Source organism: Macrotis lagotis, chromosome X (genome assembly GCF_037893015.1).
Source record: "Macrotis lagotis isolate mMagLag1 chromosome X, bilby.v1.9.chrom.fasta, whole genome shotgun sequence".
Classification (NCBI taxonomy): domain Eukaryota; kingdom Metazoa; phylum Chordata; class Mammalia; order Peramelemorphia; family Peramelidae; genus Macrotis; species Macrotis lagotis.
The window spans coordinates 328852316-328878599 of NC_133666.1; the positions used below are offsets into that span (position 1 = coordinate 328852316).

The 26284-nt window shown below is 37.2% G+C and overlaps 1 protein-coding gene across 1 annotated transcript in view; it reads left to right on the top strand.

Moving 5' to 3' along the window:
* AHRR (aryl hydrocarbon receptor repressor) overlaps positions 1-26284 on the top strand; it is a 251803-nt gene that overhangs the window by 28593 nt on the left and 196926 nt on the right. Inside the window, exon 3 of the mRNA XM_074206772.1 lies at positions 2508-2689. Within this exon, the coding sequence (XP_074062873.1) occupies positions 2508-2689 (182 nt within the window). The remainder of the gene's footprint in view (positions 1-2507; positions 2690-26284) is intronic.

Here is a 26284-nt window from a genome sequence, read left to right on the forward strand (position 1 = left end):
ATAATATTCTTTTTTATGTCTAAATCCTCAAGGGCCTTATTTCAGATGTCTTGGTTTTTAATAGTCTTTCCAGGGCAATGGGGGTGGGGATTCCTTTCCCTCTAACTATCAAACCAATTAATCATATTATATGTAGTATAATCTTCAACTTTTCCCCAATTAACAAGCATTTATTTTCTCTCCTTGCTACCCAATCCCTATTGTAAAGAGAGGGGAAAAAACCCTTGTAATAAATGTGAATAATTGATTTCCACATGAGCCATTCCCTGTCATTGAGCCTATCTACTTCTTTGCTGGGAGGTTGGTAGCATAGGACTTCATCATAAGTCCTTTGGGATTGGAATTCCAGGTTTCAAAGTTGTTTGTCTTTACAGTCTTATTGTGTGTGTGTGTGTGTGTGTGTGTGTGTGTGTGTGTGTGTATGTGTGTGTGTGTGTATGTGTGTGTACAGTTCAATAGGTTAATCTTCATCTGTTCAGCATAATATGATTTAATTTTATCATTGTAATTCAGTTCTCATAAATAAATTTTGTTTTTCTACTAGATTTCTGGTTTGGAGATTATTCTCAATGCTTGAGGTGACTGAAAAGCTGATGTTTCTATACTTAATGAGGATAGCTAATAGCTAATAAGGTACCAGTGGAATATATAGTTGGTCATTAGCTATGGAGAATCAATCTGAAAGAACAACAGAATTGTAATTAGGGTGGGGCAGGGCCTGACTTTGCTCCTGAGTACTCATTTTAGAATTCCCCACTGCCCTTCAGCAGTATAGAAACTATAGACCTAACCTACATGTAGTTAGTGAAAATAATTAGCTAAAATAGATAGCTACTAGATAGCCACCTTAAATGAGCTTCCTTGCCTCCCTTCCTCTCCATGTGGCAGCCTCTCAAAGCACCATCCCACACTCTGAGGGTATCAATAGGATCATAGATCTTAAGCTTGAATGAATCTTAGAGACCACCTCATTCAACTCTTTAATTTTACAGCTGAAGAAACTGAGCTCAGGGGGATTAAATGATATGCACAAAATTGCAGAAGTAGTAAGCGTAAGAGGAAAGAGTTTAACCCAGCTCCTCTGACTTCTGAATGAGTGATATTTCCACTGTATTGCATATTATTCATTCATACTGCATGACCCAGGTATAGTAAATCCTAGTTAAGGCTTTGCAGATCAGACTTTTATTTATTTATTAAATTATTTTTCTTCATTTGTGCATTTATTTTTTTATTTTTTTACGACCATCATCTTTCAAGAAGAACTGAGGCAACTTATAAGTTAAAATGCCGTGCAAAATAACAGAATAGAGTCATTTAACAAATGGAAAGAGTTAGATGCTTCAAGGCATTCAAGATGAATCACTTAATGCAACTGGATACGGAATCAAATTCTAAGTTCTTTGGCAAAAGAGGAAATGCATCAAATTATGTAGTTTTCATTTTCTGAAAAGAGAAGTCTGTAAAATCACTTTCAGACTCAGTTTTTCCTGAAATTCAACTCAAGAAATATATCATGTGAATCCTTTTAGAAAGGGACATTGAGTAACATATAGTATACAATAAATAGAACTAACTGTGATTTGATAGAAGACAAAAAAGAATGCTCAAATAAACAATTCTATTAGTTTTTCACCAAGGAAGTGGGTGTAGCACAAAATCAGAGGTCAAGAAACATTTATCAGGCTTCTGCTATATGAAAAATGCTGTGCTTAGTTGCTTGGAATTTTAAAAATATTAGAAAAAAGAAGACAAGGGGGCATCTGGATAGAGCACTGACCCTGGAGTCAGGAGGACCTGAATTCAAATCTAGCCTCAGAAACTTAATTGCCTAGCTGGGTGACCTTGGGCAAGTCATGTAATCCCATTGCCTTTAAAAAAAAGAAGAAAAAAAGAAGACAAGCTCCTACCCTCAAGAAACTTACAATTGAATGGGGAGAAGACAGTAAGCAAAAGGAAACTGAAAAAAAGAAAAGGGGGGGGAGATATCTAGCATGGGTAGAGGGAGGAGGAGGATGGTAAAGTCCAGAGGAATGCAGATGGGAAATTAAGAGACCAAGGTATCTGGTCCCAGTTTCTGGGAGGAGCTCTAATCCTCCATCCTTTCCTTTCACAGGGAGGGACTCCAAGGGTATGAGATGTGAGCTCTAGACTTGAAGTGATCATGAAGAATCTTGAGGTGCCTGGGGGCATGATGGAAAAATTTTTATAATTCCCTGTTTTTTCATTTTTGATCATAGTTCCTTGCTTGGTCATGGTAATCAACTCATCTAGTTTGTGATTTTTGCTGATTACCTGCCTTATTATAAAACTGGAGCCTTCTTTAAAGGATGAACTCCAAGACTAGATTTTTGTCAGTTTTCTTACTGTGTTGATAGGCATTAAGCACACTTTTTCCTTTAGGGAAAAACAAAAACAAATCATTATCTCTTTACATCTGACCAGTTAATGTCTGAATACACATGATAAAATGAGTGACCAATGATGCCTGGTCTCTATTTCCACAGAAGGCCAGCTGTGGGGAATGAAAAATCCAATCCTTCGAAGAGGCACCGGGATCGCTTGAATGCAGAGTTGGATCATCTTGCCAGTCTGCTGCCTTTTCCACCTGATATCATTTCCAAACTGGACAAACTTTCAGTTTTACGGCTCAGCGTCAGCTATCTCAGGGTGAAAAGCTTCTTTCAAGGTAAGTCTCATAATGTCTCTTCCATTTTGCTAGAAGTAAAAACAGATCCCAAGAACTGGAATGATGGATTCAGGGGAAGAGAGATTATGTCCCTAAAAATGACCAGAGGTATTTTGTTCCCTTCTTATAAAAAAGGAAGTTCCTGACCATGGATGGGTAGCATCAGGATGATGACTGCAATCCTTGGGGGCATGTTCTGAGGCTTTTATCTCTCAGCTTGGTGTTTCAAAGGCTTTTGTCTTAGACCCTTTCCTTTTTACTCTCTACATTCCCTCTTGGTGATATCATGGGAGCTTGACTGTTCAAATCAGGAATTTAAATGCCATTTTATAGGCAATGGGGACTTGACAGAAGGTTTTTGGATAGGGGATCATGGCTGTGCTTTAGGATGATTAACAAAAGTGTTCAATATTTTGAACTACTTTAAGTTCATCCACCATGTAACAGAAATCAAATGTGTGTATAATAGCAGCATTTATGTGACCTAATGTTTCCATTTCTTAATTTATCCTCAAGACTCTAAAATAGTCTTCCACCAGTAATTAAACTGGGAAGAAGGGGAAGGAAAGAATTGGGAGATACATCTACATCCATGTATGAAACAATAGATAGCTTTAACTAATTTCTCTTGGATGATTTGCAGAAAAATAAGATGGAGGATAATACATGTGGCAGCCCAACACAGGGTCAATGTTCATGAGCTAGAATCCAATAGGTTCTCTCAATTTTCACATCAAACCAACTCCATTGTGTCCCTGGCCTTTCCCTATCTCATCACTTATCTACTAAATGAGGACAATAATAGCCATAGTACCTGCCTCAGCAAATTGTTGTGATATCCAAATGAAATAAAGTTTCTAATAATAAGTGTATCTAATAATAGAATAATTACAACTAATATCCAGTAATATAATAATGTATTTAAAGTACTTTGAAACTTTAAAATGCTACATAAAAATCTGCTATTATTATTGTTGTTAATATTATAGGGGCAACATAATGTAGCAAATAGAGAACTTGCCTTAAACCAGGAAGATCTATTTTCATATACCCCCTTCTACCAGCCCTAACCCCTATCCTGACCCTAACCTGAAGCCTTAGTGACTATATGATCTTGACTAAGTCATTTAGCTTCTGAGGGTCCTAGGCAGCTTTCTAAAAATTATATGTTTCGACAACATCATGGGTCTAAGTTCCTAATTCCTGTGTTATTTTTAGTTGGAATAACTAACAATAAAGAGAGCCTAGAGACCAGTGTTGTGTGGTATTTTTCCTTGCTCTTCAAAAAGACTTTCTTTTTTTTTAATCTTGCTTCCATATGTTAGGATAACATGAACTTTAAAGAGGCAAGTGTGCTTCCCTAAACTTTCCATGACTAAATAGTCTCAACCATTTATCTACTGTTGGATAATTGCATTTTCTTTGGTTTTCTTCCTGTATATCCTGTACATCTTGTAAATAACTTGTTAGGGTATAGCTATATTTGTGTTCACAGGGTCTGGCTTATAGAATATGTAATATATAAGATAATAAAATATAACATTTTATATATATATAATAAATATCATTATCCTTTTTTCAGCTATATACATTCCTCAGTTCCTATATCTACTCAATTTTAAGAGTATTCCCTTTTGGATCCTTAAAAATTTATTTAGTTCATATGAGATATACAGGGTGCCCCAAGAGCTTTACTGCAACTTTAAGCTTTAATGGTTTAAAATTGCATTAATTATCTCTTAGGTAACTGAAATTGTCTAAATCCAGGGTGTCCCAAAGTTATTGTTGTTTATCCTTTATTCTTGAAGATCATGACACCTTGATGTGCAGGTGAATTGGATTCAAGGGAGGGAGGGCTGACTATACAAAGTCACCATGGGTCCAGGGGCATCCAGGACGATTGGAGATGGCCTTGGATGCAGTGGGAGACCTTGACCTTTATAAGTTAGGTCTTTCCCAAACAACAGCAACAACAACAACCAGTTCCCTAAGAGTAGATTTGTGTTTCTTGAATATGGTCTAGGTCACAATTCTTTTGAATAACTGCATGAAATTTAATTTCAAAGAAAAACTTCAAATGAAATAAAGTTCATTCTTTGATACAGTCAGATCATGTCTATTTATATATCTGTAAATATCATATGTTTCACTTTTTTCTTCCACAGAAATTTCATTACTCAGATCTCCCGATACTATCTTCACAACAGGATTTTGCTAAGCAAAATCTTTTCTTTTTTTAAAGCAAAAATTGATTGAGTTGCCTAAAACCATTTGTAAAATGAGAGGCTTGGATGAGGTGATCTGTGAGGGACTTTCCAACTGCATAAAATCATGGAAGTCACCATTCCTCTTGGGTCTGCTGAATAGAAGCTTCTCTAAGACAGATTTCATCTCAGTAGAAGGAATAACTTTCTAATAGAAAATGGAATGTGTTGACTCAAGTTAAAGTTGCTTTGAGTTCAACAACACTAGAGTTATTCAAGAAAAAAATTGAATGATTGCCTGGGGAAAGGGAAAAAGAGAGTTATGTATTGAGTAGGAGCAATTAGGGACTAGCTGACCTCTGTTTTTTTTTCTAATAACTCTTAGATTCATTTATTTATATTTTTTGTCATATTTGGGAAAATACTTTTTTTTAGGTTTTTGCAAGGCAAATGGGGTTAAGTGGCTTGCTCCAGGCCACACAGCTAGGTAATTATTAAGTGTCTGAGACTGGATTTGAACTCAGGTACTCCTGACTCCAGGGTCAGTGCTCTATCCGCTGCACCACCTAGCCACCCCAGGAAAATACTTTTAATGAATAAGCAGAATTTTAGTTAATTACAAACTTCCTTCAAAGTTTCACAGTAAACTGTTAAATTTAAGTGGTCTTGGGTAGTTACCTTCTTATTTATTTACTTTTTAAAAAATGGAATCTGCCCAGTTCACTTTTGGCTTCTTTGGGGAAAATGCTGTATCCTTAAAGAAGCAGAGAAGAGAAACCCCTATTTTTATATATTTTCCTGACTGTTGGAATAAAATTTGTATTCGGTCAAGAATTAGTCTGGGGGTGGTCATTTGCCAGCCTGTTTGCCAGTCCCATCTCATTTTTATGTTGCACTAAACTAAGAGAGACTAGGAGGTTCTATAGGGCCATTGGATCTTAGAACTTAGAATGGGTCATGAATATTTTTTGGGGGGGTAGAGAATGCTATTAGTGGCCATCATCTAGTCCATTTTGGAGGAGAAATTGGACAATGTGAAGTGAAGGTCTTGAACTATTCAAATTTAGAAATACTGATGGTTGTGTGAAGCTGGAAGAAGAGTCTAGAACTTTTAAGCTATGGGGAGAGATTAAAAGAGCTTGCTTGGATACAGAAATTTCATAGACTCAGAGGTAGAGGATAGCAGAAAAGAAAAATGAAGGAGAGATTTTAAAATTACAGAACTGGGGATAGAGTGGAAGGCAACTTAAGCAATGGGCAATGGTCAGTGATTTGGGAACAATTTTAGGAAGAATAAGATGTCTGCTACTGTTGTGAGCAAATTTATGGGAATCCTTTGGGTCACTGATATAATCTATACTGCATGGATTTTCATATCAAGAAAAAAAATTCACCTTACTCTTCTACTAAAGGTTGATCCCATTCTTACTTTAAGATGTATTATTAATAATTGAAGGTTATGTATCATCTGATTCTATTATCATATCATATCATAAGATGCTATTTTTAGGTACTTTAAGTTCTGAGATAGATTTGATGATTTGGATTTGCTTTAAAGAAGAACTCATTGTGACTCTCAATTTTCCTTCCTCCAAAAATTCTCTTTTCCATCTATCTTTCTCTCTCCAGAGTTGTATCTTGTCTCTCCACAATGGAGAGTTTAATGCTTTTTTTGTTCAACCCTTGAAACCTCCTGGTGTCCTGAAATTCTCCATTTCGGTATGGATTTGCTTGGATTTTGCTTTCCATACATAAGTCCGGAACAGGTCCAGTTGCTGAGGGATAAGAGGGCATGGGAATTGAGGACACAGACAAGACTTAGACATTTTAGCTAAAATATTTGCTCCCATGGTCTTTTGTTGGTCATGGTGGGTAGGGTTTATTTCTAAAAGACTAACGTGGAAATTTTTTATTCAAATCATCAAAGACATGTCATGCTTTTCTAGGAGACTACTATCTGGGGGGTGAGATGAGCAGTCTTATTTGCCACAGTTGTGGTTAGGGCCAGGAATCCAAGTAAGTTTCCATACGAGTCTTTCATGACATAACATGTGCAGCTGCTGCGATGAGAGCTAGCCTTTACTACTATGGTTGTGAGTGAAGTTGCTCAGTAAAATTTTCTTCATTTCATGGACTTAAATTTTAGGTAAACATTTGGTAGCTGTGATTTGCAGCTGGTGGTGGGTGTGTTTCCTTTGTTGGTCTGAAGGATGGGGCAAGGAAGGCAATCTTCCAAGTAGATACGGCGAGTCTTCATGTGAATTCAGTAGACGTTAAATAGGCAAGGCTGATTTAACTTCTCCCCATAGAAAAGATGCAGGAAAAGATAATTTTAGTAACATGAAATTTTCCTTGTATAAACTCTTCCCATATTTGAATATATATTTATCTTTCATCTAACCTCATTCTGGAAAAGACTCGTAGGACTTAGAGAAGGAAGGAACCTCAGAGGTTATCTGGTCCACTACTTTCATCACATAAGAAGAGAAAACAGCCCAAGAGAGATGAAGCAAATTGGTCCAAGTCATAACAGTAGCAAGTATGGTACTAGAGTGGACTGGAAAGCAGGTCCTCAGACTTTAAATCTGAAGAAAATTTTAATTTCCTGACTAGTTCATAGAAATGAAAAATCCAGCCTTGAAAGTAACAAATGTGTAGTAGAAGATCACTGAGCTTAGACCTCCTCCTACCCTATTCTCATCTTCCAACTTTCTAAATTTGAGTGTTTGTTGTTTTTGCTTTAAACTTTTTTTTCCAGATCTCAAGGTCATAGGCAAATCATGTAAACTAAAACTGAATAGATTCTAATCCATCTAATCCAACCTCTTCATTTTATACTCAAAGGCGGCCAAGATCTGGTAAAGATGACATGGCCACGCAGCAGAACTCACACTGTAGTTGGGTACTCTTTATTCTATCTGTATTCTGATATATTATCTATACTACCCTTATCATCCCTTTGGTTTTTAATCCTTTCTGAGCCATGGTTGAGACCACAGTTAGGAGGCTGCCCTGAGATAGTCAAGACTATTTGCATCACTCAAAAATGTAGAGTTGGTAACTGCAACCCAGGATATCCTACTTTCTGCATGGAAGGAGTCCTCCACTGTAGGACCTCATAGTACCACCTTCTGACTTTCTTTAGTTTGTAGGTATGTAGATCTATTCTGCTGATTTCTTTAGAGCCTTATGATTCTGCCAATATTTTAGTCTCTGGCTCACCCCCAAATCCTTGATTTTTGGATATTGGGGCCCTTTGCTTTATACATATGGTTAGGCCTAAATCATTTTGAAAAATGATGGGCTCATCTTGGGATAGTAGATACAGCAATCATGTTGGCTTCCACATTTTTTCCATCATTGCTAAAGAAACCTGAATGTCCCGACATAATATATTTGTGCTACAATGTGCAAAAATCACTTCCTATTGAATAATCATCACAAGTTATGATATCATAGAGTTAAAAAACCCACACTACATTTCTTCCTATAGTGTGAGCAGATAATTTCAAAGAGTCCAAGTATGATAGCATCACATTTGTTTCTTTCTGGACAACAGCAAGTACTATATTACCTGGCCACAGTCAGAAAAATCAAACTCTCTGGTTCTCATTATCTTCATCTGTAAGATTTAAGTCTTGCTCCTCCAAGATCTTTCTTTTAGCTTTAGGGCTATAAGTTTATGAATCTGAGGTTATTATGAAATTGTGACCTTTTAAAAATTTATCAGTGTTATTTGTACTTATCCAGCAAATGCACATGTTGATATCAAGAAGAGATCTGGGATGTTTTTAGTATTAAATTCATTCTTACCTTCAATTGGAGAACTTTTGAGATTTAGTCTGATTAACTTCATTATAGAGAAGGGAGTGGATATTAATGGAAAAGTTTTCTTTTAAAAATTCAACTTTATTATATTTCTAGCTCTAATGTCTTTCCCTCTCCTTTCTTAAAAATCAAGAAGAACAAAGTCCATTACAAACATGTTATTTGAATTTTATAGGAAAATGTAACAAAATGATGAATTAGATAGTCTTTCCTGTTGAACACTTTAAAAATAACAATGTGGAGCTTTTATGATATTCACACTTCCATTAATGAATAAAGAAATAAATGAACACGCCCCCCCCCCCCCAAAAAAAAAACCTTGTTGCTTTACTTTAGACTGACAATCCATTGGTCTGATAAGGCTTACGTATATATAATCAGATGCCAGGAAGGAGTGGATGCAGTCAAGCCTCTTTACCACTAGGTGGCCTCTCAATGACTGATCTTTATATAATAATGCACTGTTGTGATAATTATTAATATTGTAATTTAAAAATATATTAATTTAAGATTTGTGTTTGCATATGGCAACTTAATAATTTCCGTAATGACCAAGAATATAGTATGTGAGAAGCTTGCTTCATAGATTATATAAGAATTCGATATTTCTAGACCTACATAGCAAAATTTTTCAAGATTGTGATCAAGGTTTCAAAATGACTTTCGGTAAGATTGGCTTATGCTATGTGATACATCTTACTCTTGGGACCCTTAGCTTTCACCACTTTATTTCTGTTCTTTTCGGGATGACTCAGCCTCTTGCCTGGCCTGGCTTTGCCTTCTATGAATGCTTTCCTCATGCTATGAACCAGAAATTTCAACTTATTCACTGTGGAGGGACTTAGTTTTTTGGTGCTCTTTTCATCTGTTGGTGAAGTCAGAAGTGTAAGTGGTACATCCCTGTGGTTCCTTTCTCTATATAGATTTAAATGTAGTGCCAGAAAACTTCCAGGCACTAGTGGGGTATTGCAAAGACCCTCCAGGACTAGTAGAGCTGGGTGGGTAGCAGCTTTACCTATCTTCTGGGTGAGTTTTTCCTCCTCATACAAAGTAAGAAATTTCCATTTTCCTGAGATTTCTAAGGTTTCAGAGTTTTAGAGATCTTTCTGATCATCTTCTGTCATTTATTCACCCCAATAGGAGATGCAGCCTACTGGGTTATATTACTATTAGTTGTTATTCAGAAGAAGAAACTTTCTAAGTTCCCAGTAGTTTACCTTTTCACTGGGACAGTTATCACTTAGGCTTTCCTTCAGTGTCGGTCAGACATTGAGGTAGCTCTTGGCATGACCAAAATTCTCCTTGGAGCTAGATAACTAAATTGTCTCTTCCATTAGCAGATAAGTTTAATTAGAGTAGGGATTGTTTTGTTCATATCCCCAGAACTTAGGCATGGTGAGTCCTTGGTGTTTAATAAATATTTATTGATTGATTTCCCTTTTCTAAGTTATTCAGCTAGTTTTAAAGGAAGGGCTAATGATAACTGGAAGTGTTTAAACTGAGGATGAACACTTGGTGGGGAAGATGTAGATGGAATTCATAGTTGAGGTAAGAGAGACCTTTCATGCTCTAGAGAAATCTGAATTTCTTTGAAGGTGCTTTCTCCTTTTATAGCCCACCTTTATTTGCTATTCCCACTGGACAACTCCTATTGGATCTCTGCAGCCCCATTAGGAGTTTCCCCATAACTGTTCTCACTTTGAAACACCCTACAGAACCAGAGAGGTTAAGTGACTTTTTCTGATTGTGGCCAGATAATATAGTGCTTGCTATTGTCCAGAAAAAAAACAAAAACAAATGTGATGCTAAGAGAAATAAATCCATGCTTTGGATCTTTAAAATTATTTGGATAAGTTCACCTACTCACGCTATAGGAAGAAATATAAAGGTTGGCTAGGTGGTGCAGTGGATGGAATACTAGCCCTGGAGACAGGGGAGATCTGAGTTCAATGTCCTCAAACACTTAATTACCTATCTGTGTGACCTCGGGCAAGTCATTTAGCTCCACTGCCTTGCAAAAAGCAAGCAAACAAAAAAGAAAACAAAAGAAAAGGAATTAGTTTTTTTTAACTGTATGACATCATAACTTGTGATGGTTATTCAACAGGAAGTGGTTTTTGCACATTGTAGCACAAATATATTAGGTCTGAACATTCAGACTTATTTGGCAATAATGGAACAAAAATGGAAGCCAAATCAACTCTCAGCTCACTCTATCCCCAATAGAAAAATATTAATATGCATCGGAGCTATGGCCATCGGAGTGAGGGGCAACTGGTCTCTTTCCTTTCTGGCAATGCTAATGGCTTCTCTCTGTTATTTATCCACACTTTATCCTGTTTAGTTCTTATTTTCACACAGTGGTATTCATGCTGTCCTTCCTGGTAAGAATGTGATGAGTTCCTGGAGAGCAGAGACTATCTTTTGTCTTTTTTTTTCATATCTCCAGTACTGAGTGTATTGCCTAGTACATATGGGGAGTTTTATAAATGCTTGCTAGTGAACTGATTGGTACAATGTTTAATTGGCATCCCTTGTGTCTTTATACTGATAGCACACCATCTTTGGGACACAATAAAAATGATAAAGAAGGCTAGAGTGTGTGTATTTAAAAAAAAGCTAATGGGGCAGGAGGTGGAGAGAAGGCTGTGTTGTAGTCATGACTGCATTTTATATGATGCAGACATTGTGATCCTTAGTTATCACAATGGATTATGTGATCTGGCATGTTCTCCTACAAGTGAATAAGGCTTCTCTGCAGGAACATCTACAGGTGGCTCTCTGGAGGAGAAAGTGAGGCTGGGGACTTGGTACAGCCCTCTCTCATGTCAATCCCATTTCCTTGAGTATCATGGTTCTCTTCTAGAATGAAGGACAAATACAACAACAAACACTCTTGCATCTTGCTTCTTCCCCTTTACAGTCAGTAGGTTGGACTAGAATGACAGATAAGGAGAACATAATATAGTGGAAAGAACATTGAATTTGGAGTCAGAAGATCTGGATTCAAATCCTATTTCTGCCACACATTCCTTATTTTTTTTTAAATAAAAGAAAAGATTTTATTTTGAGTTTTATAGTTTTCCCCCTACTTTTGCTTCCCTCCTTCCACTCTCCCCACTGAAGGCAGTCTGTTAGTATTTACACTGTTTCTACACACATTACTTTTTGTGACCTTGGGCAGACTACTCATTCTCTGGACATGATTTCTTTGTCTTAAAAAAATAGTAGATCATATTTAATAATTACCTATTAGTGTGACCTTGAGCAAATCACTTAGCCCCACTGCCTTGCAAAAACCAAAAAAAACGAAAGAATAGAAATGTAGTTTTTTCAAATTGTATAACATCATACTGGAGCGGGGGGGTGTCTTATGGTTTTATGACTTTGGGTTTTTTCTTAATTAATATTTTAGTAACTATTTTAATATAGTTGATTTTCTTTGCAGTTCTTTGTATTCTGTACATTTAAAACATATTCTTCACCAGACTGCTAAAGATGTTGATGGCACAAAAAAGGTAAAGAATTTGTGGACTGAATGATCAGCCCTTCACCTAGTGTGTGTTCCAGAGTAAGCCCATGATAAATCTATTCATTCAGACATCCAATCAGTCAGACATTTCCCAAAGTCTCTTCCAGTTGTAATATTCCATGGTTTTCAAGATTTTCCAGAATGAATGGATTGACTTGAATTTAGGGAGGGAATAACTGAATTAGATATTTAAAGATAGAAAGGGAAAGAGTTGAGAGAAGACACTTACATTAAAGGTGAAAATAAAGAGTCTTGCTTGGTTGAAGTATATCCCCCTGGTTTTTCTCTATGTCTGTGTGAGATGACGTCTTAGCTCCAGATTCTGACTTTAGTTTGTCTTTCTTTTACCTTAATTTGCTTTTTTCCCCAGGGTTTCTTTAGGGATAGATCTGAAAATTTGTCATTTTTGTTGCTTGGATTTGCTTCTAATCCCATTGCCAAGCTTTTCTTTCAGTTGGAGGAGGGGGTGAAGTGGTGGTGTTTCAGATGGGGAGGTGACTAATGGTTGGGTAGGGAAACGGTCCTGACCCAGATTTTTCAGTTTCTACAAGGATGTAGCAAACAGAGATGGCTCTTCTCTCACATTGCATCTTGTCATTTTGAGACAGCTCTTTTGAAGTTTTGCAAGCCAATTTCTTTCATTTGGGCAGTCTGGAAGCCTCTGTGGTTTGGCCTATTTTTCTGATCTCCATTTCTCATAGTAACTTCCTTTTGATGAAAAGAGAAAGAAAAGCGAATGAGTTGTGTGCTTGGTATGATTCTAGTTCCCTCAGATTCTTGCAAGGGTTTTTTCCCCTTGTTGTATTCTCTCTGTAATAGCCTGTAGCTCAGCTTCCTACTATGCTGAGGGAAAATCTCAATACTTTTCTTCCTTTGGGTTTGGATAACTTGGAGCCTAGCTGCTGCAGGTTCTAGATGAACTTAAAGCAGAACTTAAAATAGGAAGCAGTTAGATCTTGTGGAAAGAACCCTGGTTCTGGAGGGACCCTGGATCCAAATCCTGCTTCTGTTTACAAACTATGTGACCTTATACAAGTCACAACCTCCCTAGGACTCAATTTTCCCATCTGTAAAATGGGAAAGCCTGTCAGATATGATCTAGATTTAGGATCCTCCTTTTAGGTTCATTAAATCTTTCCATAATAAATAGAAATTTTGAGGTTTTTTTGTTCAGACTGATGTCTTCACCAGAGATAATAATATGCCTATTTCTAGATGAAGAGCCCATATAGTGAAAACAATATTGGACTTTGAGTTAGGATTACTTAAATCCAAGTTCTTGCTTTTTTTAATGTTCAATATACCCAATGACTTTCAGTCTCTAAAATAATAATATTATCTAACAATATCATTTCATTGAGGAAAAACACTTTGTAAATGCAAATCATTATGCAAATATGAATTATTTTTATGGATATTAAAGAAAAAAGAGATGATCACATCATCATCCTCTAACCAAAAGATTTCTTTGGATTTTTATTTTCCCATCACAAACTATCTCCTATTTGTTCATAATGGTCACTGTTTTTAGTCAATGTTTGTTGCCTATTTACCAAGGGCTTGACAGTGTCCAAGATTCTTGGGATATTTAAAGAAGCTAAGTTTCAGAATCTGTGTTTGGAATGGTAAAGGGAAGAATAACCTTGCTGCTGGCAAACATCAATGTCCAGAACATTTTTCTTCAGAATAAGAAGAGGAACTGGGAATGGTAGACCCAATATATGCTGTACAAGATAATATAAAAAGACAGGAGAGAAAGCAGAAGCATTTGATTACTAATTTTTCCCCCCATCTTCTCCATCCTTCCAGTTGTGAAGGGAAGAATCAGTGACATTCAGAGGGACTTGAAGCCTAAGATAAATTAGAAGATACTAAAAGAATACTTCTTGGCTTTAAATTATCACAGACCTCTAGGGTTATAGCTACCTAAGTATCTTATGGATGTGCCTAGATGAATTGTTATTGGGAATCTGAGAAGTCAAGGAGACTAGTGTCAGAGTTATGTGAATGTTGTTTGATATAATTTTTAAATGAAAAAGTAGATTCTGGAAACTGTTGACCAGCAGATTATAGAACTCAAAAAGATAGTTAATTAGCACTTTGAAAAGAGTTCACTTGAAGCCACATTGGTTTCTTAAGGACAGGACATTCCCAGCTAACTTCATTTCTTACCCAGTCTTAATCACTAAATGGACATTGCCTCAGTCAGATTGAGACCTGGAAAAAAACCTTAGCTTAAAAAAGTCCAAGGTCTCCCACTGCATCAGGGCCATCTCTAGTTGTCCTGATTCATATCTGAACACTGGACCCAGATGACTCTGGAGAAGGTGAGATTGGAGACAGTGCCCCCTGCCCCCAATCCAGTTCACTTGCACGTTAAGATATTTCCTCCCTGATTTCATTCTCTCTGAGAATGAAGGACAAACAACAAAGCAATTTATTAATTGACAAAAAAGACAGCTAGGTAGTATAGTGGATAGAGGGCTGGGTCTAGAATCAGAAAGACCTGAGTCCAGGCACTCGCTGACTGAAACTCTAGACAAGTCACTTAACCCTATTTGCCACAGTTTTGTCATCTGTAAAATGATCTGGAGAAGGAAATGGCAAGCCACACTGGTATCTCTGCCAAGAAAATCCTAATGGGATCACGAAGAGTCAGATGTGACTGAAAAATGACTGAACAACAAAATGGGTTGACAGAATGTGAGAATGATTCTGATTCTTTTTGTTGATTATCTGTAGTTTATCTTGTAGATATCTTACCTGTAGTTGTCTTCATATTGCCTCCCTTGTTGGACTTGATTTCAGTACAGCCATTTACAATGTCCCCCAGAGTCTCTCTTTATTATGCTCTTGTGGGTAAAGAATATAGATAGGAACTGGATAATAGTGCAGTTTGATGGGCTTGTGGTTGAATGAACAGCTATACCCAAAATGAGTTGATTAATAAATAATAGCAACCTTGAGGGGGATTGCTAGTGTGGTGCCAGAATGTTTTTCCCATTGCCCTCTCATGCACAATACCACAGAATCTCAGAGTTGGAAGGGATTTCTATACTTGTACATTACTATGCTTGTCAACATATTTTCCCCCCAAAACTTGGACAAAGACATGCTTATCAAATTTCTGAATTACACCATGCTGGGAAAAATAGTTGATATATCGGATGACAGAATCAGAATTCAAAAAAAGGGATGACAGTCTGAAATCCTGGACCAAATCTAATTGAGAAAAAGTTTAACTGGGAGATAAAAATATCCTACCTTTATGGTTTGTTTGTTGGGTTCTTTTTCCCCGCTTTGTACAAATAAGTCTGAGAGAGACTTAGCAGGTAGTCACTCATATATATAACAAGATTCAGCGTTCCAACAGTTTTAGTGAAAGTGAACACAAGTCAAGATCTTTTCAATAGCTCTCCGCATTCTTGGAATATTCTCCTGCCTCAACTTCATCTCCTGGCTTCCTTCAAGTCTCAGCTAAAATCCTACCTTCTATTGGAAGCCTTTTAGGAAGTTTTTTCTAATTACTTTTCTTGTTCATGCCTACTGCCAACTACCTCCAATTTATCCTTTCTGTAGCTTATTTGTGTTTATTTGTTTCCATGCAGTCTCCCCTATTAGGTGGTGAGCTTCTTGAGCTCAGGGACTGACTTTTACTTTTCTTCATACACTCAGTTCCCAGTCAGTGACTAACATATAGTAGGTGTTTAATAAATATTTACTGACTGATTAACAGAATTTACTCTTTTTTGAATCAGAGCTCATTTTAGACATTACTCTTTAAGAAGCACATTGAGATGAGCTAGAATGTAACTAGAAGTAGGTGACCCGAGGGATGAGAAGTCTGGAGTCTGTATCATATGAGGAATCGTTGGGAGAACTGATGCTTGGAGAAGAGATGAGGAAGGGGGGGACAGAGAAGTCTTCAACTATATGAAGGGTGGTCTTGTGGAAAAGCAATTAGACTCAGAATCTAGCTCCAGAGCGAAGAACTAGGACCCCTATGGAGCTAAAATGTTTTTTATTTGTCTTTCACAGTTTAATTTTAATCTTTATGTAAGTACATACATAATACACATTTAAAAATTAAATCATTTCGCACAAATCAAGATACAATTCATTAATCAGAAAAAGAATATTATGGAATTGCTACATCCTCAGGGTGGAAAGTTATAACGAGACAGAGTTAGGACATAAATGAGTGGAAAACTTAAATATTGGTGCTGTGGAACAATGTAATCGACTATACTGGAAATGTAACCAGGCAGCAGCTGAATCTGTTAAGGATGCTGCAGAGGGAGTGGAAGTTTGAACCGGGGGACTTCCGCAGGCCTCGGTAATCACTGCTGTGATGTATTTGAAGGATTGTCTTCAATCTCCTAAACCAGCAGAGAATATAAGGGTGTCTCACCATTCTTAACCAGGGGAAAATTTTCTAGCACAAATATACAAAAATGGAACAGATTCTAGAAGTAGTGAGTTCCCCATCATTGTAGCTTTCAAGCTACAATGGATGTAGGAAAGGACATTTCTGTTAAAAATATAATTTAGACTGGGGTGGCTAGGTGGTGCAGTGGATAGAGCACCAGCCCTGGAGTCAGGAGTACCTGAATTCAAATCCAGCCTCAGACACTTAATAATTACCTAGCTGTGTGGCCTTGGGCAAGCCACTTAACCCCATTTACCTTACCAAAAAAAAACAAACCTAAAAAAATATAATTTAGACTTCAAAAAAGACTCTGATGTCCTTTCTAATTCCAAATGCTCTTATTCTATGAGATCTTTATATTTTGACAAATTTGACTTTGACACATATAATCTTTGATTTATTTCATCATTGTAGATGTTCCCTTCACTAACAAGGTCTTTCCATATTTTTCTGTCTTCTTCAGAAGATGTACCCAATTTTCTGAAGGTCTTCCTCTGTTTCAGTTAACTCAAGATAGAACTTAGACTAATCATCTGTTGTTGCCTCATTCTTATTATAGGACTAGCTCATGTCTCATATATAAATAATTTTACCAGAGATTCAATAGGCCATCATCATCTCTCACAAAACTGGAGCTTGTCTTAGACACTTATCCCTTTAACAGTGACTGAAAACTAGGTCATGTCTTCAAATTGAACTCTAAGCCTAATACAAAAGATTGGTGATATCTATTGTAGTTTTGCAAGTTATGTGGGGCCAGAGAATATGACATGACTGGATAAGATGCTATTCATTATCTAGATCTTAAGCCACTTTTGACATAGACTAGCCTACCCTGCCCCAGACACACACACATGCAAATTGTCATTGCATGCTGGACATTTTTTTTTCAGTATCCAGAAAACGAAACTGAGGAATTTTAGGAGAGGAAGAACAATGGTTTTTGATTAGTCTTATGCAGGAGAAAGGAGGATTGGGCTGAATCTGAGTGGAGAGGGATAGATTAGTCTATTAATCCTTCTGATATTTGTCAAAAACTGTCTTGTCATCTATTCTCTGTTTCATAAACTATCGGGGCTGCTTCAGTCCATAATGACTTGAAGGTTACTTTGAAAAATAGCATTTATTTCTTTGTTCTAAGGCCATTTTTTTCTGATCCTGTTCTAAGATTCTACATTTTTCCTACTTTTTGACTCAGAGGGCTCCTTAAGGAGAACAGGTCAATTTTAATCCTCATTGTTTCTTCCCTTTGTAAAAAAAAGGCAAGAAACAGAAAATAAAAATTAAGATGGACACTTAGCTCTTGTGCTATCCAAACTACAGGGCTTTTCAGTGTTCTTTCCCACCATGACCTATCTTATTTTACTTATCTGTCAGTATATTGTGTCCCCTATAGAATGTAAGTTTCTTGAGGGCTAGGATAATATTTGTTTTCCTTCTATATAGTACATAATAAATAATACATAATAATAATAATACATAACACATAATAAATATTTATGAATTAAATTTTGAAAGGCAAGAATTGGATTTACTCTTATTTTCACAGTATTTTAAATGCTCTTGTGTATTAAGAGAAAAGCATAGCCTAATCCTTTGGGGAATTTAGGAGTTAAAAAATACTCAATTATAAAGTTAAGCTCATCGACTTTAACATTACTTTCATAAGGGCTTCTTCCCTTATGTAACTTCCTTTTACATTTACTTCTCTGTGGTTTCTCTTGCTAGCTCTAGCTGAGTAACTCTCACCCTCTCCTGTCTTCACATCATCATATGCGTCATATATCATACGTCATTCCTTTTTCCTTGAATACCTTGCCCCTTGTTTGCCAAAATATGTCCTTCAAAATTTTGTTCACCAATTATTTCTTCCATTCAGCCTTTTTTAGATCAGCACCATCTGGGTTCAGTAAACCAGTCACTAGAGTGATTGACTACTGACCTCTCTTTTCCCCCTTTTTCTCCCAATTATTTCATTCCACCAGAAGTAAGAAAAGAGGCCCTGGAGAAGGAAGATTGTGCAACAAAAAGTTAGGTGAAATAAGCTGGCAAGGAGAGAAAATAAAATGGAAAAGGGAGGAGGAAATGAATACTGTGGGAAATGATGCTGAAGATGTTGAGCTCCTAGACAGCAAAGAGACTATCTTTTACCTCTCTCTCTTTGTATTCCCCCCTCCCCCATGGCTTGGCTTATTCCTGGAATATATTAGATGCTTAATAAATGTTGATTGACTGAATGATTGCTCCGAAGCCTGAAATGTATTGAAAAAGAACTAAGTAGATAGTCTGTTATTTTTTGATAATTGTGTTATTAAAAATAGGGAGGACTACCACCTCAGTTGCTGAATCCTTTTCAGGGCTGCTGTTCCCCTCTGGTGTCTTGTCTGCACCTGCCTCTCACCTGTGACTCTCACCTGCAGCACACTCAATGGCTACAGCTCAGTAAACCATCCTGGCAGACGGACTAAACCAGGTTGAGGGTACCTGACAGTACTCAAACCTGTCACTGAGTTGGGGGATGTCTAAGTAGATGAAATCCCCCACATCACAGACAGATGAGAACACCTTGCTCCAGTGACCATGAAGGCAGTTTGAAACTGTGCTATGGAGCTCTGAGAGCTTGGCCAGACATTGAGGACACCAAGCTCATCCACTGCATCTCCTTCTATAGTCAGTTGACTTTTATCTTGTCGCTGGACTTTGGTGACTGAAAGAAGAGCGAGACTGACGGTGTTGAGCAAGTTGGCCTCACTTAAATCCATTCCACACACCAGTCAAGCCATCGCCTAGTGTTGTCACTGCTCCTTGAAAACAAAGGACCAACACAACACCACCACTACCACCACCAACAACTTGTAGACAGTTGCAACCTTTGCTTTTTCTTGTGTTTCACAAACAGATTTCATTGTTCTCTACCCAAGTAATACTTAGGACATCAAACTGAAGTCATTCAGAATTCCTTCTTCCAGTATAAGTGGCATATAAAAATAGATTGACATCCCATTAGAGAAATAAACAACCTTGCAGCATTTAGTGCTTTGCATTGAAGTCTGCCAGCCAGATGATTGCTGTGTTTAATAATATGCTAGCCGACATTTACATAGCACTCCAAGGTTTGGAGAGTGCTTTACGGATGTTATTTCATTTGATTCTTAACTACCATGAGGGATAGGTGTTATTGTCATTATTCACATTTTACAAATGGGAAAACAAACCAAAAAAAGTAAAAATGGCATGCCTGGGGACATACAGTTAGTAAAAACTGAGAAAGAAATGAACTTCTTCCTAACTCCAAGTCAGTACAAAAATAATTTGGGCTCGTATGTGGAGGAGGTCTAGTGACCCTTTGTATATTCAGTGTCATAAGGCACACAAAATATTTGGTAAAGGATTCACCCCAGCTCCTAAGCCTGCCTTCCCTTTATATGCAAGTAGTATACCTGGAAAAAGACCAGGGAGATTAAGTGAGTTATAAATTCAGTAAGTTGATGGTGTTATATAGCAGTGAAAAATGAGCAGTGGATGGGATGCTGGACCTGAAGTCAGGAAGTCTCATCCTTCAGGATTTCAAATCTGGTCTCAGACACCTACTAGTGTGACCCTCAGCAAGTCACGTAACCCTCTTTGCTTCTGTTTCCTCATCTGTAAAATAAACTGGATAGTGAAATGGCAAACCACTGCAGTATCTCCACCAAGCTCAGATAGGGGCCCGAAGAGTCAGACATGGACTGAAATGACTGAATGAAAACAAGAATCAATCAGGGGAAAAAAAAACAACTAATGTGATTCCCTACCCCCTTTTTTTGGACTATGCCTGTAATTTCACTGGAATTTTCAGTGAGGAAACTCTTTCTATCAATACTTTTGAGAAGACTAAAGTAAATATCACTTAATATTTCACAGCGACAGTACCAAATCAAGACTGGTATGGTGGAAGGAACATTGTTTTAAGATCTGGATTCTAGTCTTAATCCTGAGACTTACTAGCCTTGTGATCCTGGGAAAGCCACATGGCCTCGTTTTCTGCTCTGGGTCTCAGTTTCCTCATCTCTATAATAAAAGAACTAGATGATCTTTAATGCTTCTTCTTGCTTTGAAATTCTAGGAACAAATATAAATTCTTTTTTCATGACCCGTCCCTCTGCATTCATTTTAGGATCCAATTACTGTGATATTTTTTGCTGTTCCTATCCCTTGATGCTCCATACAATTGGCTGCTTCTCATGCCTGTAATGTTCTCCCTGCTCACCTCTGCCTCTTAGCTTCTGATAGCATCCTTCAAGACTCGCCTCATTTGCCATGTTCTACAGGAGGCCTTTCTCTTCCCCCTCCCTTTTACATTCTCTCTGAGATATCCCTTTACTCTGTAGATACCCTGTATGTCCATAGTTGTATGCAAATTGCCTCATCCATTAGAACTAAAGCTTCTATTTTCCCTCTTTGTGTTTTTGTCTGTGTGTTTTTTGCCTTTTGTTTTGTTTCTTCTGTCATGACATGACTCATATGGAAATATGTTTACATGATTGCACATGTATAATGTATATTAGATTGGTTGCCAAAAGAGAGGGAGAAGGAGAAAAATGTGAAACTCAAATCTTATAAAAAGTGAAAATGTTTTTCCATGTAATTGGAAAAAATACATTTATATTTAAAAAAAAGAAAGAGCAAAAGAAGAATGTAAGCATTTTGAAAGCAGAGCCAGTATTTTTGATTCTCTTTATATTCTTAGTACTTAGCATAGGATCTCACAAAGATAGCAAGTCCTTAATAAATGCTTATTTATGGATTGTTTTTGTTTGATTTTTTTTGTATGTTTTGAACATAAAGTATTCCTTTGCCTCCTGAATTGAATCAGGAGGTCCAGTCGAAAGGAAGAATTTCATAAAGTCAAATAAGTTGCAATGAAGAGCAACCTGAGTAAAGAAACTGCAAAACTCACTTTCTGGTGTGACACATGTGTTAAACCTGATTACCTTGTACTTTCAGTCTCTGTAAAATGATTAGAATGAATGATTAGGTGCTACGTAGATTTGCACATGGATACATGAGGCAAGATGACTCATGTGGTTAACCATTTCTTTGTATTGGTGTTTTGCAGGAGCTTCAAATTATGTATAACAGTAAGGCTGCCAAATGCTGTTCTTTTGGATTCTGGGTGGGGCAGGGAAGGATTCAGATCTGGAGAGTAAGGAGTGCTGACAGATTCAATTCATTAGACCTCTGTGCAACAAAAAACTTACTATGCGCAAAGCTCTGCACATTTATTAAATACCTACTGTGTGCTAGGCATTATTTATGCCAAATGACATATTCTGTCATCAAAGACCTCTGTTTAGCAAAGACCTATTTCGTGCAAAGCACTGTGCATTTATTAATTGCTTACTGTGTACAAAACATTGTGCATTTATTAAATGCCTACTATGTGCCAGGCATTATATATGCTAAGTGACAGATTAAATTCACCTTTCTCAGTCTTTACTACAAAGACCTGTGTGCAAAGCTCCACATTTATTAAATGCCTATTTCATGCAAGGTTCTGTGCATTTATTAAATGTCTATGGTGTACAAAACTCTGTACATTTATTAAATGCCTACTATATGCCAAGTATTATATATGTTAAGTACTAGGGATATAAACAAAAAAACCCTCAACCCAAATCAAGAAACCCAATCTCTGTTCTTAGTCTAATGGAGGAGACAATATGCAAACAAGAATGTATAAATAAGATTATATATGTTTTATATAAATATATATATATATATATAATACATATGCACATACACACTCATATATATATATATATACACACACACATATATAATAAATTGGAGGAAATCAACAAAGAGAATGCACTATTGTTAAGCAGGACTAAGAAAGGCTTATTACAGAAGGTTGGACTTTAACTGAGACTTGAAGGAAGCCAGGAGGTAGAGATGAGGAGGAAAAGAGTTCCAAGCATGATGGATAGCCAGTGAACATGTTTAGGATCATGGAGTGACTCTTGTGAGAAACAACAGGATCAGTGTCACTGTATAGCAATGAAGGTAGAGGGGAATTAAGTGTAAGAAGAATAGATATCAAATTGTGAAAGGCTTTGAAAACCAAATAGAAGATTTTATAACTGATCTTGGGGGACCATTGAAGTAGAGGAGTGATATTATTATACGTGCATTCTAAGATAACCAGTTTGACAATGGAGTGGGAATGGATTGGAAAGGGGAGAGTCTTGGGGCAGAGATACCACCAGCAGTCTATTTACCTTAGTCCAGGTGTGAGGTGATGGAGATCTGTGTCAGAAGAGAGAAGGAATTATGGGGCAGAGGATGTTGTGAGGGTAGAAATGATAGGATCTTGTCATTGAGAAGTTGAAGATGATATATAGGTGGGCATCCTGAGTGACTGGAGGATAGTGGTCTTCTTTAAACTAATAGGAAAGTTAAGGAGAGGTTTTTGGGCAAAGATGAGTTCAGTTTGAATAAGTTGAATTTTAAATTTTCCATGGAACATTGTTTGATGGGTCTAAAAGTGAAACATGTGAAACTAGAAACTGAAAAACAATTTAGGATTGGACAAGTAGATCTGAGAATCTTTAACATAGAGATGATCATTTAAACTGTGGGAGCTGATGAGATCTTCAAGTATGAGGAGGAGGAGGAAGGAAGGAAGGAAGGAAGGAAGGAAGGAAGGAAGGAAGGAAGGAAGGAAGGAAGGAAGGAAGGAAGGAAGGAAAGAAGGAAGGAAGGAAGGAAATAAAAGAAAAGAAAGAAGAAGGTGGCCCAGGACAGAGCCTGGGGCTGGGGGAAGGAGTAACCCAAAGTTTGTAACTAAAATAGGATGATGAACCAGCAGTGGCAATAGAGAAGAAACAAAGACAAAAATGGAACTTTCTTCTTGAAGAACATATATCCAACCTGTCTTATTAGGATAGATTTCACTGGGAAGCCTTGCTAGAATGAAGCTATCAGGACTGGAGCATTTCGAAAACCTGATGTCAGTAATTTACATGAGAGCTCAAAGAATATAAACTCCTTAAATGTGAGAACCTTCTGGTTTTAATTTTATAGTCCCAGAACATAGAGAGTACCTTGCAAGTAGTAAGTAGCTAATATTGGTTGAATTGAGTTAAATAGGAATTTTCTTGGTTCTACTTTACCAGATATACTTTTTTGGGCATTCTCAGGATCTTGTTGGAAATGGAAACATATACTTCAAATATGGGTTGAGCCCATATGGGCAGGAAATCTGGTGACCCTTTTTATGTATGTTGTCTGTCATTAAGACATTTTCCCCTAAGAAAAAATTGAGCAGAGGATCCCCTCTGTCTCTTCATCATATTGATACAGGTAATATATCTGGAAAAAGGCCTGGGGGATTAAGTGAGTTATAAATTTAATAAGTCAGTAGTTTTCCATAGCAGACAAAAAAAACCTAATGTGATTTTTTTTTCATTTTCTTTAGACTGAACCTGTTATTTCATTGGTGTATTTAATTCCTAATTTGGAAACTCCCCTTGTACCTGATCTGCAACTTTATAAAACTAGGAGCACTGGGTGGGAAGTTGTAGAGAGGAAGATTTAAATTTGATATGAGGAAATTGTTTCTAGTGATCAGAATTTTACAGCAATGGAAAGAGGTCCCTTGTGAGGTAATAAGATCCCATTTATAGGCAGTCTTCAACTGTATGCTGGATAATTGCTCATTGGGGATATCATAGAGGAGATTTCTGTTAATATAAGAATTGTCCTGGATAGCCTGTGTGAAATCCTTTCCAAATTTGTGACCCAACATAAACCCCTCTTTAGAATGTAAGATTCCTAAGGATAGAAACTTGTCTTTGAAACCCTATCGACTAGCAGAGTGCCTGGCACATTTGTTGTTCAAAAGTGTCTAATTTTTCAAGACTTTCCTTTGGGGTTTTCTTGGCAGAAATACTACAGTGGTTTGCCATTTCCTTCTCCAGCTCATTTTATAGATGAGGAAACTGAGGCAAATAGGGTGAAGCGACTTGCCCAGGGTCACGCAGCTAGGAAATGCCTAAGATCAATTTGATGAATCTTCTGGTGTTCTATTCATTGGACCACCTACTTGCTTAAGCTGGTCCAGAGTAGTCACTTAATAAATACTTATTAATTGGTTAATAGATTGTAAATCTGGAACCTTCAGGAAACATTGCATTGACATCTGCCCCAATAGTCAGACCCTCCCAGGATCTACCAGGCAAGTGATGCTTTGTTTCCGTAGCACACTGACCTCATTTTAGTGGGTGATCTCATCAGCAACCATGGTTTCAATTATCATCTCTATGCTAATGCTTCTCAGATCTACTTATCTAGCTCTAACCTGTCTCCTAACATCCAGACTCACATTTCCCACTGCCTATTAGACATCTCAAACCGGATGTCTTGTAGACAGACATTTTAAACTTAATACATCCAAAATACTTATCTTTTCCCCAAACTCTCCTTTCTTCCTAAATTACCTATTATTGTCAAGGTCACCATCATCCTCCCAGTCACCTAGATTCACAGCCTAGTTGTCACCCTCAGCTTCTCATTCTTTCACCCCTTCTTATCTAATCTGTTGCAAAGTCCTGTTGATTTTATCTTCCTAACATCTCTTGTAAAGACCCTCTTCTCTTTTCTGATTCTCCTCCTTAGTGCTGGCTCTTATCACCTCATGCCTTGCTGGTATTATTTAATCATTTTTAATGTATCTAACTTTATGTGATCTCACTTGAGCTTTTTTTTGTGCAGGATCTTGAAGTGGTTTTCCATTTCCTTTTCCAGTCCATTTTACAGAAGGGAAAACTGAGGCAAACAGGGTTAAGTGACTTGCCCAAAGGCAAACAGTGTCTGAGTCTACTGCCTCTTGCTGGATTATTGCAATAATCTGCTGATCAGTTTTTCAAGTCTCTCCCCAGTGCAGTCTTTTTTCCACTCAGCTGTCAAATCAATCTTCCTCTTAGTGTAGTACTGAATATGTCATCTCTCTACTCAATAAACCCCAGTGGCTTCCTATTAACATCCAGGATTATTTGTCATTCAAAACCGTTTACAGCTTGGCCTCCTCTTACCTTTCCAATCTTCTTGTGCTTTACTCCATGTGCTCTGTGATCCAGTGACACTGGCCTCTTGGCTGTTCCTCTCATAAAACACTTCCAACTCTCTGTTTTTACTTGCTGTTTCCCATCTTTGGAATATGCTCCCTCATCTTCACCTCCTTGTGTTCTCTTGTCTTTTCTTTTTTCTTTTATTTTTTTTTAGGTTTTTTTTTTGCAAGGCAAATGGGGTTAAGTAGCTTGCACAAGGCCACACGGCTAGGTAATTATTAAGCGTCTGAGACCAGATTTGAACCCAGGTACTTCTGACTCCAAGGCCAGTGCTTTATCCACTACGCCACCTAGCCTCCCCAACTATGCCACCTAGCTGCCCCTCTCTTGTCTTTTCTCAAGTCTCTGTTAACATCTCATCTTCTCCAAAAAGCCTTCCTTGATACTCTTAATTCTAGTGCCTTCTCACTGTTGATTATGTCCTAATGTCCTATGTATGTATTTTATTTGTATATGATTATTTGCATGTTATCTCCTCATTAGATAGTGAGA